The sequence below is a fragment of the Aedes albopictus genome, chromosome 2 (genome assembly GCF_035046485.1).
Source record: "Aedes albopictus strain Foshan chromosome 2, AalbF5, whole genome shotgun sequence".
NCBI classification, from domain to species: Eukaryota; Metazoa; Arthropoda; class Insecta; order Diptera; family Culicidae; genus Aedes; species Aedes albopictus.
The window spans coordinates 279720856-279739614 of record NC_085137.1 but is presented as its reverse complement, the minus strand read 5'-3'; the positions used below and the strand labels follow the sequence as shown (position 1 = coordinate 279739614).

At 35.8% G+C, this 18759-nt stretch overlaps 1 protein-coding gene across 1 annotated transcript; it reads right to left on the bottom strand.

Annotated features, from left to right (window-relative positions):
* Positions 1-1068: 1068 nt before the first annotated feature.
* On the bottom strand, positions 1069-15593 carry LOC134284007 (mediator of RNA polymerase II transcription subunit 9-like). The gene is made up of 3 exons (XM_062851897.1): positions 15330-15593; positions 15160-15223; positions 1069-1558 (listed from the first exon to the last, which is right to left on the bottom strand). The coding sequence occupies exons 1-3, from the start codon at positions 15467-15469 to the stop codon at positions 1394-1396; spliced, it is 369 nt and encodes a 122-aa protein (XP_062707881.1). The 5' UTR covers positions 15470-15593; the 3' UTR covers positions 1069-1393.
* Positions 15594-18759: the final 3166 nt, after the last annotated feature.

Genomic DNA, 18759 nt, shown 5'->3' with positions numbered 1-18759 from the left:
CGAACAAAAACAGCACAGAAAGTGAGAAAAATGATTTATGTTGTTATTTATTAGTTATCAATTTTACGAGGTTTTAAAAACCCGTGACTACTAGCAACACGGCTAACTCAACAACAGAGTGCCCTCTTGTAAACAAACGTAATGGGACGTAACGCTGCTTTTGTCAAATCGACCAATCAGAAGTGGTCGTTTTTGACAGGCAAATGGTTTCATATTTGCACTAGCACCTGACGGGTCCCGTCCCAGGGCCTACCTTGCCGCTTGCATGTCCCCTGGCTTATGCTGCCGGTGCTGCCAGCTGATGGAGGTATTATAAGGATGGAGGAGCCAGAGAAGTAACTTCTGTAACTGTTGTTTATAAACAACTTCTCTGGGAGGAGCATAGAGCTTGCTGACGTTTATTCACCTCTCTCTTTCAAGCTTGCAGGCGGAATAGGATTTGTTTTCATCGGGAAACCTTTCCTGATGACAACAAATCCTATTCCGCTTGCATGTTTGAAAGAGAAAGGTGAATAAACGTCAGCAAGCTCAATAGTCGGAGGGGCGCTCCAATACGTTTTCGGAAGAGTTTGTCGAGATAAAAAGTTTTCGTTATAAAATTTAAAAAAAAATCTAGTTTAAAAGTTCAGCATAAATCTTTTCATTGCGTATTTCATATATTATTTTACAGAGAATCAGTGTAGAGGTCGTTTAACGTAATAAGAGCATTAACTTAGAAGTCTATAATTTTACAAGAACGCATGGAAACGTCCCTTGAATTTAACGGCGATTCCCATACAGCTCAAGCAAATTCCCTTGGAATTCATCTTCGAAGTAAAATCACAATACTCTCGACTGCGATCAAAGAAAAAAACGGTTTCTTGAGCGATTCAGGCAAGAAAGTTCCCATGCATCAAGATAAGCTGAAAAATTTCTTCTGATCTGCAAACAGCCCTGAAACTGGGCTCAAGGAAGGTTTATGAGACAAAAAACAAGGAGAAATTAAGATTTTCCGAAAATTGAATTTTCATGCATTTTCATTGCATTTTGGGCTTTGGAACGTCAAAAAACACAGTAGACAAGACAAAGTTTGCCGGGGACAGCTAGTTAAATATATTTAGACTTGGACTATTAGAAACAAATTAGAAAAACAAATCTACCTATTATTTACGTTTCTTCAAATTTTGCTTCGCGGCTTCAATCTCTTGCTTCATATTAGCTTTAAATGCATCCATCATTCGTTTAAATCTTTCCGGTGTCATATCCCCTAATTTTTGTTCCTGTGCTATTGTTCGACCTTTGTAAAAAGCACTTACAAGTAATTGGGCTGCTCTGCGCATGGGGTAGCTCTCTGCAAGACGCTGAACAAGTTGTTCATTATTGGCCAAATACCGAAGAATCATGCGAATCATGATTAGAATTGGACGTTCTTATATTTTTTTATAAGTTGTTGTTTCAGCGCTAGTTGCTTGCGAAGGCTTTCAAGTCTTCTCAGCTGCTCCTCCTTGCTGTACTCAATTCCTGGCAATTGTCTAATGGTTATCCTAGCTGATTCTAGTCTTTTCTGCAATTCCAGAACCTAATCGATGAATGAAGGGATGAAAGTAAAAAAACAGGTTATGCATTAGCATTATCAAGTATGTATTACAAATATAGTTGTCTATCTATGTGATATTTTAGGATCATTTAATAGAAACAAGTGACATTTCAACACACGAAAACTAACGTGAATTTTTCCATACACAAAAATGCACGCTAATTGGGTTTTTAAATTTAGAATAATGTATTGATTTTTTGATTTTATACGAAAGAGCAGCTTTTTCTGAGCCACTATAATTTTTTTCAGATTTTTAGAACTTCATTTTGATACCTAAAATCAATTACAAAGAGATTTTTTTAAATTACCTTTTGACAGCTGGGCAACTGCTTGACAGCTCCGCCCAGTACAAAATGCGACGAGGGGTGATTCGACATATCGCTCCCATACAAACTACAAACTGATTTTTAAATAGGTTCCCGGGCACCAAAATTCATGAAAATTTGGATTTCGGCTCAGTTCGACATGCAGATTCAGAATATGGAATAATCTCAACACCGCTAAAGAAGCCAATTCAAAGGCTATTCAGATTGCATATGCAAATACATATTACCTACCCAATTTATTTGGGTAAAACGGCTAAATAATGATAAAACTAACAACCGGGGTAAGAGTGCCCAACTAACATTTTTGCTGGATAAGAGCTTAAAAGAGCTTTCTTTCGAATGCGTTTGCTCCATAAGCTCTTATGCAGCTACTTTTGTTAGTTGGGTGCACATATTTTCCCCCATGTTTCACAACCACATCTACAAAAAAAAGGTACGCATACATTTGAACTATGAAAACGCACATGAATACAAATCCTTGTGAAAATCAGATGGAAACAATGTGAAACTTTTTTCTGTGTAAATATCGTTCCCTTAATGCTAGAACTAGGTAACTTGAAATTTGACGTTTTTGAGTTGAATATCATATATATAAAATCCCAGCGTTGTCTGTCTGTTGTTGTCTGTTCACCAGAGTTGCAGTGTTTACCGACTCAAAGTTACCGTTCGAAAATCGCAATGCAAGGTTTAAACATCTCTAAACTCGTGGTGTACGATTGATTGATTGGTTTATTTATCTTTATTTGAGAGACTTTCAGCCCTTGGCTGGTTCGTCTCTCGTGGTGTACGATGTTAATCCCATTATTTGCAAGTTGGGACAAACCTATGTCGCATGGGTTTGTTTGTCGCAACAAATACAGGTTGCGACATTGTCATTATTGTTGCGTGATGGTTGAATTTTGATTCACTGCTCCAAACATTGAAAAGGCGCCGAAAGTGTGCGATGGTGTCGTTTATTAATGATGTTGCCACTCAACGCATTGATTCGTCTAGTATATTTTCAAAATTAAATTTATATGCTCCAACTCGCCAACTGCGTAGTAGAAACTTATTTACTGTAGATTTTCACCATAGTAATTACGCTAAATTCGGTCCACTAAATCAGATGATGTCCACTTATAATCAACATTGTAAAAGGATTGATCTTACCATGACTCGGACAAAATTGACAAAATACTTTTATGATACTCAAAACCAAGGAACTTAATAAATATTGTTAAGTGGAATAGTGCAATATAAAATGTACAACTAAGCATACTTATATAACTTACGGTCTACGAATGATTGACGTCAAATAAATAAATAAAATAAACAAAAATGTAAGTATAGATGTTGTGGATCTTAAGAAAATGAATGCCAGAGTAGTTTGGATGACCTAGATCACCCAGTTCATGTTCCATGAATTTTCGAGGGATGCTTTGAGGCTAGTACCGTAGACCTCCTCTCCTCTTCTTGGCGTAACGTCCTCACTAGGACAAAGCCTGCTTCTCAGCTTAGTGTTCTATGAGCACTTCCACAGTTATTAACTGAGAGCTTCCTCTGCCAATGACCATTTTGCATGTGTATATCGTGTGGCAGGCACGAAGATACTCTATGCCCAAGGAAGTCAAGGAAATTTCCTTTATGAAAAGATCCTGGACCGACCGGGAATCGAACCCGTCACCCTCAGCATGGTCATGCTGAATACCCGTGCGTTTACCGCCTCGGCTATATGGGCCCATACCGTAGACCATGTTCCGTGATCATTCATCGTGTATAAAATTTGGTTTAGAATGTTGGATTTATGACACAAATTTCGGAGTGCTTCGGAGGCCTAAGGATAGCTCTGAGATCAAAACATCATCAGACTATGATGGGTAAATACGTTGCATGTCAAGGATCAATGAAAACTATTGATGATTAGCAAAACGATGAAATTTAAGCAAAAACATCATTCCTTGCTAAGCGCTTGTACGAGTAGGCTGACAGGATCCCTATCTCCATCACAAGGCACTTTTTGCAGACGTTTTTTGGTGTCTTTTCCACCGCCCGTGTGGACTTTTTTATCACTAATTAGTTTATTAGTAGTTTGTTAGTGCAAACATTAGTGCCACAGGTGGGTGTTGTTCTTTGTTGTACATGCGAGTGTCGAGAAATAGTGTCGCACGATTGTATCTTTTTAGCGATAGGTCGACGGGTGCTTGAATGAATGATTGATGGTCGGTGAACAAGCTCTTGTTTTTCTTTGAAAGATGCAGATGTCTTGTTTTTCTTTGAAAGATGAAAGTCCCCAGTAGCATCTCTTCTCTTCGGACGTGTACGAACATCGTACGAAAACTGAAGGCAATCAGTCGGACATTGTCCTGTTGATGGGCGACATCGCGTCCGAAACCGGTCGACGAAAGGTAAATTTTAATATCTTGACGATTGTAAGAACTATAAGTGTTATGTTTCGTCTCACGTCGCGCGTATTGTGAATGTCGTTACTGTTCTTACGTTGGCACAAATCACGAAAATTTGATAATTTATCTGTTAGTTTGAAATCATCCTTCAGATATTTACTCAACAAGAACTGCAAAGTTCGTCACTTCAAGTGTCGGCCAAATTTTTCAATTAAATTTGTGTTAAAAAAAAAGTACAGTTCGGCACCTTACGGTGCACACTGGGGCAGGATTGAAAATACACGGAAAAAACCTCTAGCTCGTCGAGATGTCGAGATACGCACTTGGTGTCTTCAGAGAAAATATTTCTATGAACAAGGTCGATATTCTGAACGGTAGCATATTTTTCTTATGTTATTCGCATAAAAGTCCTATAAGCCATTTTGGCCATCTTTCATTTTAGCGGTATGGTGTCTTCGGCAAAGTTGTTCGGCTATTTATGCTTAAAAAGTTTGCCGAACACGTCAAATTTCCAAAGCCTACTGTTCTTGAGATATTAGTCGTTTCATAAAATACCTACCTAAAATCGAGTTTTTTCATTAAATTGCGTTTGTAAACAAATTTAATGTCCGTTTTCGAGTTATAATAATGAAAAATACTAAAATAAAACATATGTAAAATAAATTAGTTGGAAAAAACAAAATATGCAGTGATTTTTCATAGAAAGTTCCTGAAAATCACGCAAAATGTATATAGGACGTTCTTGCAGTCGGGCAAGTTCGGGCAAGTTTTTTCATCGGCGATCACCTAAAAAATGCATAAGCTTTCAGGTAAATTTTTTTCACCGACATGATATTTGATGATTTTTTTTAAATAGCGTTCAAAGTTTACTGCTTTGTGTGAATTAGTACAACATTTTTGCACATATTTTACCATGTTGTATGTTGCCAAGTGAACCATGAGAAGTATAAATGCAATCTAGTTACAGGTTTAGTCATTTTTAAGCTCCAAACAAATTGTAAAACACAAAAATGTCCTAAACACGCCATTTAGCCTTGGTTTTATCATTATCTTATATAATTTTATTTAATAGAATTATTTTTTGTGTGTTCAATGATCTAAAAACTCACTTTTATTGGCGTTTGGAACATTTTGGTGTTTTACTATTTGTTTGGAGCTTAAAAATTACTAAACCTGTAACTAGATTGCATTTATACTTCTCATGGTTCACTTGGCAACATACAACATGGTAAAATATGTGCAAAAATGTTGTACTAATTCACACAAAACAGTAAACTTTGAACGCTATTTAAAAAAATCATCAAATATCATGTCGGTGAAAAAAATTTACCTGAAAGCTTATGCATTTTTTAGGTGATCGCCGATGAAAAAACTTGCCCGAACTTGCCCGACTGCAAGAACGTCCTATATACATTTTGCGTGATTTTCAGGAACTTTCTATGAAAAATCAATGCATATTTTGTTTTTTCCAACTAATTTATTTTACATATGTTTTATTTTAGTATTTTTTATTATTATAACTCGAAAACGGACATTAAATTTGTTTACAAACGTAATTTAATGAAAAAACTCGATTTTAGGTAGGTATTTTATAAAACGACTAATATCTCAAGAACAGTAGGCTTTGGAAATTTGACGTCTTCGGCAAACTTTTTAAGCATAAATAGCCGAACAACTTTGCCGAAGACACCATACCGCTAAAATGAAAGATGGCCAAAATGGCTTATAGGACTTTTATGCGAATAACGTAAGAAAAATATGCTACCGTTCAGAATATCGACCTTGTTCATAGAAATATTTTCTCTGAAGACACCAAGTGCGTATCTCGACATCTCGACGAGCTAGAGGTTTTTTCCGTGTATTTTCAATCCTGCCCCAGTGTGCGGTGCTGGCCACACTGATTTGATCCGTAATTATGCGTCAGTATTTTGTCTAAGTTTGTGCGATCCGTCACTGTTAGTGTCGGCACAATATTTTGTTTTAATATATCGATTTCATGGCAAGTAGCATATTGATTCACCAGTCCTCTCAATTGCGAGGTGACGCAAAACATTTTTTATTCCATAAATTTTCATTTAAAGTTTTCATGGTCTCACCATTCTTCCAAATTGTGAGGTGACACATTTGTGTGTATACTGTATGATTGCATGGATCGCATCGCGGCGCCCTGGTACTCCACAGGCTCCGTTAGCGGTTAGGTTTTTATTAGACCCCCCTAGCCAATCATTCCTAGGCACGGTAAGCATAAAGCCGCATCACACCATGAATTAGGGGTCACCTGTTGGTGGATTCTTACCACCGAAACAGGCGGTCCGTAGTGTTATTCTTAGCCAATTGAGACAATCGCTACCGACACTACACAGCTATCTAGCCTGATCGAGAAAAGAAGTTAATATTGATGATCAACTTCATACGGACTCGAACAGCCGCATAAAACTCAGTCAAAATTCATGAGAATCTATCTTTTCTACATGTCATCTGCCTCCCAGGTTATAATCCTCTTCGTGTACACTTCACCAATGACAGTTCCTCTGTTAAATACGATCTGTCCATGAAACAAGCTATTCATGGAATACCAGATCAACTTCGGTGTATATCTATTCCTCGCATTTTTAACGAAAAGTACCAAAATGTAAATTCCTGTAAGAGATTCTTCACTGATGGGTCCCGCATCAATGGGTCTACTGGCTTCGGTGTTTTCTATGAAAATTCCACCGCCTTCCGAAAACTTCAAGAACCTTGTTCTGTTTATGTTGCTGAACTGGCAGCAATCGACTTCGTTTTGGGGATGATTTCCAACATGCCCGTAGACCATTTCTTCATCTTCTCGGATAGTCTTAGTTCTATTGAGGCACTCCGGTCGATGAAACCTGTAAGGCATGCATCTTACTTTCTTACAAAAATAAGAGAGCAGATGTGTGCACTGGTCGAATGATCATACAAGATTACCTTTGTATGGGTTTGTCAATTTATGGCGGATTCTCTCGCAAAGGTGCCCGAGCAGAGTAGAATATCAAAATAATAACAACTGAATCACCAAACCTGTTTTTATATCTTGGTTTGTTATTACTAACTTATTGAGGCATAACTTTCCCATCATAAGTTTTGTTGGGATTCTGATTTTGTTATGATTCTACAATTGCTATATTTTCTTTAAATATCATTTTAATAAGATGTTTTGTTGTAGAACAAGCTCTGTTATTATTGTATTATGGAGAGTGTGTGTGTGTGTGTATACAATCCATCGCCCACTGACCGGCAGTGCTTTTATGGAAGAAAAACGTCTGCGTCTATTGTTGATATATGCTGATATATATAGACGCAAATATTTTTAGTCCTGGAGATGGAAGGTGATAGCTCTACTGCACATCTAACGACCCATTTCGAGGTATGCCTTGACTCGCACGTGCATCCTGAGGTCGTCTTCTGTAACAGTAAGCCCCGCATTAATGAATCCAGGTATCAAATGGATATCTGCAATTCATTAACACTTCCTGAATCAAAAATTTGCATTTTTGTTTCTGGCACGTATTTAATGTTGGCACGGTAAAGGTTGGGTATGCTGCGCAATTCAGATCCCATTGTGATCCACTAGCCTCTGCCCAGCAACTCCTATCCCTACCTCCACGCGGTACCGGCCGGAAACTATGAGCAACCTTAGGGAAGATCGGGTAACCAACCCCGGTGGGACCTTTGGTCGTAGGCTGACAGGGAAGGGGGGGTTTGCTTCGGCAAACCTGAGCGTCTGTTCTCCAGGAGGAGCGGCTCACAACAGCGTCTGATCCCCATGTTAGGGGCGGCTGATCTACGTCCGAGTGCCAGGGAAGGACTCTAAGCTCAACTGTGCACTATGGTCCTCCGGAAAGTAGGGGGTTGGTGTCAGGCCCTACGAGCCAGCCGTAAAAAACCATTGTAACGGAAAATCAGCAACAGAATAATACGAACCGAGACCAACGGCAACGACCCCAGCGAACAAAAAGGACTTGCGATTGGAAACTCGGTACGTGGAACTGCCGATCTCTCAACTTCATTGGGAGCACCCGCATACTCGCCGATCTACTGAAGGACCGCGGGTTCGGCATCGTAGCGCTACAGGAGGTGTGTTGGACAGGATCCATGGTGCGAACGTTTAGAGGTAATCATACCATCTACCAGAGCTGCGGCAACACACGCGAGCTGGGAACAGCTTTCATCGTGATGGGTGATATGCAGAGGCGCGTGATCGGTTGGTGGCCGATCGACGAAAGAATGTGCAGGTTGAGGATCAAAGGCCGATTCTTCAACTTCAGCATAATAAACGTGCACAGCCCACACTCCGGAAGTACTGATGATGACAAGGACGCATTTTACGCGCAGCTCGAACGCGAGTACGATCGCTGCCCAAGCCACGACGTCAAGATCATCATAGGAGATTTGAACGCTCAGGTAGGCCAGGAGGAGGAATTCAGACCGACGATTGGTAAGTTCAGCGCCCACCAGCAGACGAACGAAAACGGCCTACGACTCATTGATTTCGCCGCCTCCAAAAATATGGCCATACGTAGCACCTTTTTCCAACACAGCCTCCCTTATCGTTACACCTGGAGATCACCACAGCAGACGGAATCTCAAATCGACCACGTTCTGATTGACGGACGGCACTTCTCCGACATTATCGACGTCAGGACCTATCGTGGCGCCAACATCGACTCCGACCACTATCTGGTGATGGTCAAACTGCGCCCAAAACTCTCCGTCATCAACAATGTACGGTACCGGCGACTGCCACGGTACAACCTAGAGCGACTGAAGCAACCGGATGTCGCCTCAGCATACGCGCAGAATCTCGAAGCCGCGTTGCCAGACGAGGGCGAGCTCGATGAGGCCCCTCTAGAGGACTGCTGGAGTACAGTGAAAGCAGCCATCAACGACACAGCCGAGAGCACCATCGGGTACGTGGAACGGAATCGACGTAACGAATGGTTCGACGAAGAGTGCAGAGCGGTTTTGGAGGAGAAGAACGCAGCGAGGGCGGTAATGCTGCAGCAAGGGACTCGACAGAACGTGGAACGTTACAAACAGAAGCGGAAACAGCAGACCCGCCTCTTTCGGGAGAAAAAGCGCCGCCTGGAAGAAGCGGAGTGTGAAGAAATGGAACTGCTGTGCCGTTCCCAAGAAACACGGAAGTTCTATCAGAAGCTCAACGCATCCCGCAACGGCTTCGTGCCGCGAGCCGAAATATGCAGGGATAAAGACGGAGGCCTCTTGACGGACGGACGTGAGGTGATCGAAAGGTGGAAGCAGCACTTCGATCAGCACCTGAACGGCGTGGAGAACGTAGGCACGGGAGCCCACGGCAACGGAAGGAACGACGACGCCAGTGCAGCGGAGGACGGAAATGAACCAACTCCCACGCTGAGGGAAGTTAAGGATGCCATTCACCAGCTCAAAACCAACAAAGCAGCTGGTAAGGATGGTATCGCAGCTGAACTCATCAAGATGGGCCCAGAAAAGTTGGCCACCTGTCTGCATCGGCTGATAGTCAGGATCTGGGAAACCGAACAGCTACCGGAGGAGTGGAAGGAAGGGGTAATCTGCCCCATTCACAAGAAAGGCGACCATTTGGAATGTGAGAACTTCAGGGCGATCACTATTTTGAATGCTGCCTACAAAGTGCTATCCCAGATCATCTTCCGTCGTCTGTCACCTAAAACAAATGAGTTCGTGGGAAGTTATCAAGCCGGCTTCATCGACGGCCGGTCGACAACGGACCAGATCTTTACCGTACGGCAAATCCTCCAGAAATGCCGTGAATACCAGGTCCCAACGCACCACCTGTTCATCGACTTCAAAGCGGCATACGATAGTATCGACCGCGCAGAGCTATGGAGAATCATGGACGAAAACGGCTTTCCTGGGAAGCTGACTAGACTGATTAAAGCAACGATGGACGGTGTGCAAAACTGCGTAAGGGTTTCGGGTGAACTATCCAGTTCATTCGTATCTCGCCGGGGACTGCGACAAGGTGACGGACTCTCATGTCTACTCTTCAACATCGCGCTGGAAGGTGTGATGCGACGAGCCGGGCTCAACAGCCGGGGAACGATTTTCACAAAATCCGGTCAATTTGTGTGCTTTGCGGACGACATGGACATTATCGCTAGAACATTTGGAACGGTGGCAGAACTGTACACCCGCCTGAAACGCGAAGCAGCAAAGGTCGGACTGGTGGTGAATGCCTCAAAAACAAAGTACATGCTGGTAGGCGGAACCGAAAACGACCGGATCCGTCTGGGTAGTAATGTTACGATAGACGGGGATACTTTCGAGGTGGTGGAGGAATTCGTCTACCTCGGATCCTTACTGACGGCTGACAACAACGTGAGCCGAGAAATTCGGAGGCGCATCATCAGCGGAAGTCGGGCCTACTACGGGCTCCAGAAGAAACTGCGGTCGAAAAAGATTCACCCACGCACCAAATGCACCATGTACAAAACGCTAATAAGACCGGTGATCCTCTACGGGCACGAGACATGGACCATGCTCGAGGAGGACCTACAAGCACTCGGAGTTTTCGAGCGACGCGTGCTAAGAACGATCTTCGGCGGTGTGCAGGAGAACGGTGTGTGGCGGAGAAGGATGAACCACGAGCTCGCTGCACTTTACGGCGAACCCAGCATCCAGAAGGTGGCCAAAGCCGGAAGGATACGTTGGGCAGGGCATGTTGCAAGAATGCCGGACAACAACCCTGCAAAGCTGGTGTTTGCAACGGATCCGGTTGGCACAAGAAGGCGTGGAGCGCAGAGAGCACGATGGGCGGACCAGGTGGAGCGTGACTTGGCGAGCATTGGGCGCGACCGAGGATGGAGAGCGGCAGCCACAAACCGAGTATTGTGGCGTACTATTGTTGATTATGTCTTGTCTTAATGATGTTGAACAAATAAATGTATGTATGTACGTATTTAATGTAGTAAATTGCATATATATGAATAAAGTGGTGCAAGGAAAGGTCTCACCGAATTTCGCATAATTTGCCAGTACACTCAATTTTTCAGCAACGATGGATCCAGCAATTCCAAGGCTTGATCAGCGGTATCGGGACTCATAGGCACATTCGGAATATACAAACGGTATTGATTTTACTACACAAGAAACGACGTGGAGAGAACAATCGAGCTGGCTTTACAGTAATACGTGCATAAAACTTAATTTTTCACACGCGGAACAGATCGGGCGGTGTAGACCCGGCCATAGTAGCGGAATTGTCGAATCAAATTCTCCGGATGGCATAGCACCACATAATTCGACCAAAACCCCAATGAACCCCAATGCACAAAACTGATTTAACTAAACTTCACAAACTCAAAAGCAGCGGAACATTTTTCACTCAAATCACTTCACCAAATGTTTTTCAAAATGTTTTCAGCAATGCAAAACCTCACCGGCCATTTGAACTTTTCTTCGGCCGAATTGAATTCAATTTCACGAAGAAGCGAAAAAAAACGTGACACAAAGCAACGATGCAGCGACCCGCGCGCACGACCTGCTGCGATCAACTCTCGTGAATTCGGTCCTGAAGCTGCATGCCAAACTGAGCCGAAATTCAAATTTTCATCAATTTTGGTGCCCGGGAACCTATTTAAAAATCAATTTGAAATTTGTATGGGAGCGATTTGTCGAGTCACCCCTCGTCGCATTTTGTACTGAACGGAGCTGTCAAGCAGTTGCCCACACTCTTAGAAAAAATCATGTAAATTTAAGTTCTCTTGGATGCACACACACTAAGATCAGCTCGGTATTTTTCCAATGTTTTTACTGAGTTCTCAACAGCAGATTTAACTCGGTACGCTCGGTTGTTTCTTTTGCAGATAATCCGTAAATGTGTTACCGAGCTCAGCTAACAAACTGTCAAAAGTTGCTGATGCACGGTAAATATCGTTACTGGTGAACGGTAAATACGATTACCGAGTGTACCGAAATAAATCTGCTGTTGAAAACTCAGTAAAAAGATGAAAAAATACTGAACTCAGTGAAAAAATTACTGAGCTGGAACATCTGAATCTTAGTGTGCATAAAAGGAGCGGCCCGTTTGACACAAATTTACGTCTTCTATCACAAATAAAGTCGAGCTGGCAATCGCTAAAACCGAATCGACAGATGAAACATATGAAAGTAAAATAATGAACCAGATTCGAACTCTGGTCCGCTGATTGAGAGGCACGGACTATACCTCTCGGTCATATCACCGAGTTGTAGGGCAAGTGATAAATATAAAACTGTTTCTACCTAGCTGGTCAGATAGTTTTGTTGACATCTTGTGCAATCAACTCGAACTTACACGATGGATGTAAAATTCAGACAAATTTGCCATTCAGTCATAAAATGTTTACGTACGTTGATGGTTTACGTCACGTGTAAATTCCTAATTTTTTAAGAGTGCAGCTGTCAAAAGGTGATTTCAAAAAATCTCTTTGAAATTGATTTTAGGTACCAAAATAAAGTTTTAAAAATCTGAAAAAATCATAGCGGCTCAGAAAAAGGTGCTCTTTTGTTTAAAAATAAAAAAATCATTGAATTTTTCTTAATTTAAAAACCCAATTATCCTTATGGTAAAGGGCGGCACTAGTCTTGCCAAGCCGAAATATCGCTAAAAAGCAAAAAAAAAACGGTAAAACCCGCAAAAGTTTTGCCGTTTTTTTCCTCATAGCATGTCATAAGAATATTTTATAAAAATAAGTTTATATTTATTTATTTATTATTCTCATGGCATTCACTTATTATTGTATTATGGAGAGTGCACCATTATTTGATCATCAATAGCACAACAATAAAGTTTTGCAATCACAACTACACCATGCGAGATTTACAGCAAAAGAAATGAAAAAGTTAACATTTGCTGATTTCCATACAAAAAGTCATGTTTGGAGTCTTTTTTATTTCTATTTAGTTCGATCCATTTTAGTGGAAAAAATGTAGAATTTCTGTTGGTTCTATTTTGGAAATAAAAAAGTGAACAACCATGATCCACCATAACTTATAAACAAAATTAATTTAGAAATTATCTCAAGTTCGTTTGGGCCAGGAAGATTGAAAGCGTGCAATTCTCTTTGAATGACTAGCTTATGAGTTATTGTGGGCTATGGTCTTAAGTATTCATGGCTGTTTATCACTTTTATTTTCAAAATGGAACCAACAAAAATTCATCTTTTTCCTCTCAAACTTAGGGATTACATACCCACCTTGCGAGGATAAAAAAAATCTTTGTTAAATATGATTCTGATATAATAACTCATTTTGCATCCATATTGTTATCAATAACTTTTCAATTTCATAATTTGTTTTTGAAACATTGTACAAATTCACTGTTATTAAGTTGTTATGAAACTAACAAAACCTGTTATTTAACTGGTCTTCCAGGAACATTTTTTTGTTATTTTGCCGCTTATGACAGACAAGTTTATAACATGGTATGTTATATAAATAACATGAAAATAACTCTTTGCGTTACTCAGATATTTTGTCAAAATAACACATTTTATTATGCTGTTGGTATTCCCTTCTGCTCGGGTGGGCGCACAGGAAGGCGAGATCTATGATAGAAGAATTTCACATGATGATTTTTTCCATTTAGTTCGCCAGAGTTCTCTTCAAAGTTAGCAACATGATTGGCGAGATGACCAACTGGGACGGTGGTTACATTCGATTATTCCTAAAGATTCTTTGCGAGCGTGGCATTACGGTTTGAACATAGGTCGAGACTTTATTCGCGTAATGTCAAGACTTATGTCAAACCACTACTCGCCAGGCGCACATTTGCATAGAATAAACCTCGTGCTCGACAATGTTTGCACTAAGTGCGGTTCCGGTTATGATGACATCGACCACGTAGTTTGGCAATGTCCGGATAATGACGCCTCCAGAGCACTACTATTGGATACCCTTGAGGCCCGAGGTAGACAACCCTTCGTTCCAGTAAGGAATGTGTTGGGAACCCGCGATCTCCCCTATATGCAATCCATTTATGAATTTCTCCGCTCATCTGGTATAAGAGTTTAATTCGCTTGTGTTTGCTTCTCCAGTTTTTTTTCTCTGTTTTGTCCTCCTCGTGTTACCGAGCTGCTCCTGGCCATCCGGAAGACCAAGCCCTTCAACAAGCTGGTACCATTACCACAAGGCACCGAACACGTTAGAAAAATGCGATTAGTACCCGGATGAGCTGCAGTGGATCTAGCCCCTTAGCTCCCAAATGACTTGAAACACAATTTCGCAAAAATAGTGATTCCGGGAAATGGCATTCCGGGAAAATGATCATTCCGGGAAGTGGCATTCCGGGAAAATGATCATTCCGGGAAATGTGTCATTATGGCAAATGTCATTCCGGGAAATGGCATTCCGGGAAGTGGCATTCCGGGAAATGGCATTCCGGGAAGTGGCATTCCGGGAAATGTGATACCACCTAAATTACAATTACAAGATCGAGTGCAATGGGCCTTTTCATTTGACGTCTTAAATCAGCTGATTGTTCGGGCTAAAGATACTATAAGCAAAGATACGAAGTGTGATGATTGTTGTTGTCGATGATGATCATCCAATCATGACGATGATGCCGACGAGCAATGCTTTAAAGCACGTTTGACAGGTCTCCTGCTCGATTGGAATGACATTGACAGAAAATTTGGAATTCCAATTGGAACATTTCGTGTCTTTGCATATAGTGTCTTTAGTTCGGGCGTTTGACAGTTCTTCTATGAAGATGACACGTTCTTGTTAGCAGCTGTTGTTCAAGCTTTGTAAATAAATGCATGCACGGATCTGTCACATGAAAAGGCCTATACTCCCTCTTCCTTTACCGGGGTCTCTTCCTTTACCGGGGTTCGATAGAATTTTTCCAACTTACCTTTTGACTGCAATCCTGACTTTCTTTTTGCTTGGTAGCGTTGTCCACAGGATCCTTCTCGATACTTTTGGTTATAAAAAAATGAAACGTCGCATTTAGTTTTATTTATGTAACAAATCAGTGTTTAAATGTAAACCTACGACTCAAAAACTGCAACCATAAACACTAACCTTCTGATAATTTCGTAGATGACAGGCAGGATCTCCAGCTCGGTTACTTTTTGGGATTCGGATTCCGACGAGGAGTTTTCGTTGCTTCCTGTCAGTAACTGAGGCTTCACATCAATCTGGTCAAGCTGCATCGATTCCATTGTATGATGGCCGAATTAATTTGGCATTATATGCTTCTGTTAGTATAAAAATGGAGCCGTTCAATCCACTAAACTAATTGAAGAATGAAACCTGGCAAAATTTATTGAGTTGTGTTTTATTTTTTATTTTTTTTTTCTCTCTCTTTATGGCACAGACCTGTTTGGTCCATATTTATATTTTTTATTTATTTCGCCTCACTGTTTTTGTCTAGTTTGACAGAACTACACGCTAAAATCACACGCTCGTTCAGAACTTCTAAAGCGAGTAGTTTTCGACTCACTTTGAAACTTTTGCCAATATGTCAAAAACGGAGTAAGAATATTTTATCAAGGAGAGTAACTTTTGACTCAGTTTATGAAATTCAGCAGCTTTGGCTTTACTCTCTTAAAGTATAAAAAAATCGGAGCCTGTTTTAATTTTAATTTTTTTTATACCGCATTTAGTTCACCACCCCAGTACGGAGGGTTAGCCTAACATTAGCCTAATGTTAGACTAACTGGCCAGCATGTTAGGCTAACTTTTTGTCTCACTTTTGCCTAATGTTAGTCTAAAATTAGACAGATATGACACACTTTTGTTAGACATGTTGCAAATTCGAAACATGTTTGTTAGTCTAACATTAGACTAACGTTAGACATGTTTTAGTATGGGCTGTTAGACGAATGTTAGGCATAGATTTTATGCTGCTTGTTTTCATTCCAGCTGTCATCCGAGCAAGAAGTGTGATTGTAGTAGTGAACTTTTATCGGCGTTCACTACTACAACCGTACTCTTGCCTCGAATGAAAGCTGGACGAAACATATTTGATAAAAAACTCGGAGCCCGTTTTAATTTTAATTTTAATTTCAATTTCAATTTCAATTTCAATTTCAATTTCAATTTCAATTTCAATTTCAATTTCAATTTCAATTTCAATTTCAATTTAAATTTAAATTTTAATTTTAATTTTAATTTTAAATTTAATTTTAATTTTAATTTTAATTTTAATTTTAATTTTAATTTTAATTTTATTTTAATTTTAATTTTAATTTTAATTTTAATTTGAATTTTAATTTTAATTTTAATTTGAATTTTAATTTTGATTTTAATTTTAATTTTAATTTTAATTTTAATTTTAATTTTAATTTTAATTTTAATTTTAATTTTAATTTTAATTTTAATTTTAATTTTAATTTTAATTTTAATTTTAATTTTAATTTTAATTTTAATTTTAATTTTAATTTTAATTTTAATTTTAATTTTAATTTTAATTTTAATTTTAATTTTAATTTTAATTTTAATTTTAATTTTAATTTTAATTTTAATTTTAATTTTAATTTTAATTTTAATTTTAATTTTAATTTTAATTTTAATTTTAATTTTAATTTTAATTTTAATTTTAATTTTAATTTTAATTTTAATTTTAATTTTAATTTTAATTTTAATTTTAATTTTAATTTTAATTTTAATTTTAATTTTAATTTTAATTTTAATTTTAATTTTAATTTTAATTTTAATTTTAATTTTAATTTTAATTTTAATTTTAATTTTAATTTTAATTTTAATTTTAATTTTAATTTTAATTTTAATTTTAATTTTAATTTTAATTTTAATTTTAATTTTAATTTTAATTTTAATTTTAATTTTAATTTTAATTTTAATTTTTATTTTTATTTTAATTTTAATTTTAATTTTAATTTTAATTTTAATTTTAATTTTAATTTTAATTTTAATTTTAATTTTAATTTTAATTTTAATTTTAATTTTAATTTTAATTTTAATTTTAATTTTAATTTTAATTTTAATTTTAATTTTAATTTTAATTTTAATTTTAATTTTAATTTTAATTTTAATTTTAATTTTAATTTTAATTTTAATTTTAATTTTAATTTTAATTTTAATTTTAATTTTAATTTTAATTTTAATTTTAATTTTAATTTTAATTTTAATTTTAATTTTAATTTTAATTTTAATTTTAATTTTAATTTTAATTTTAATTTTAATTTTAATTTTAATTTTAATTTTAATTTTAATTTTAATTTTAATTTTAATTTTAATTTTAATTTTAATTTTAATTTTAATTTTAATTTTAATTTTAATTTTAATTTTAATTTTAATTTTAAATAAATTAATAAATTAATAAATTTAATTTTAATTTTAATTTTAATTTTAATTTTAATTTTAATTTTAATTTTAATTTTAATTTAAATTTAAATTTAAATTTAAATTTTAATTTTAATTTTAATTTTAATTTTAATTTTAATTTCAATTTTAATTGTAATTGTAATTGTAATTGTAATTGTAATTGTAATTTTAATTTTAATTTTAATTTTAATTTTAATTTTAATTTTAATTTTAATTTTAATTTTAATTTTAATTTTAATTTTAATTAATTTTAATTTTAATTTTAATTTTAATTTTAATTTTAATTTTAATTTTAATTTTAATTTTAATTTTAATTTTAATTTTAATTTTAATTTTAATTTTAATTTTAATTTTAATTTTAATTTTAATTTTAATTTTAATTTTAATTTTAATTTTAATTTTAATTTTAATTTTAATTTTAATTTTAATTTTAATTTTAATTTTAATTTTAATTTTAATTTTAATTTTAATTTTAATTTTAATTTTAATTTTAATTTTAATTTTAATTTTAATTTTAATTTTAATTTTAATTTTAATTTTAATTTTAATTTTAATTTTAATTTTAATTTTAATTTTAATTTTAATTTTAATTTTAATTTTAATTTTAATTTTAATTTTAATTTTAATTTTAATTTTAATTTTAATTTTAATTTTAATTTTAATTTTAATTTTAATTTTAATTTTAATTTTAATTTTAATTTTAATTTTAATTTTAATTTTAATTTTAATTTTAATTTTAATTTTAATTTTAATTTTAATTTTAATTTTAATTTTAATTTAAATTTTAATTTTAAATAAATTAATAAATTAATAAATTTAATTTTAATTTTAATTTTAATTTTAATTTTAATTTTAATTTTAATTTAAATTTAAATTTAAATTTAAATTTAAATTTAAATTTAAATTTAAATTTAAATTTTAATTTTAATTTTAATTTTAATTTTAATTTTAATTTCAATTTTAATTGTAATTGTAATTGTAATTGTAATTGTAATTGTAATTTTAATTTTAATTTTAATTTTAATTTTAATTTTAATTTTAATTTTAATTTTAATTTTAATTTTAATTTTAATTTTAATTTTAATTTTAATTAATTTTAATTTTAATTTTAATTTTAATTTTAATTTTAATTTTAATTTTAATTTTAATTTTAATTTTAATTTTA

What these genes read in the sequence shown, in the direction of transcription:
- LOC134284007 (XM_062851897.1), bottom strand. Translation starts at nt 15,469, where the DNA reads ATGGAATCGATGCAGCTTGACCAGATTGATGTGAAGCCTCAGTTACTG. An exon ending in ATCTACGAAATTATCAGAAG is followed by an intron (nt 15,224 to 15,329) that starts GTTAGTGTTTAT and finishes TATAACCAAAAG; the next exon opens with TATCGAGAAGGATCCTGTGG. An exon ending in GTCAGGATTGCAGTCAAAAG is followed by an intron (nt 1,559 to 15,159) that starts GTAAGTTGGAAA and finishes TTCATCGATTAG; the next exon opens with GTTCTGGAATTGCAGAAAAG.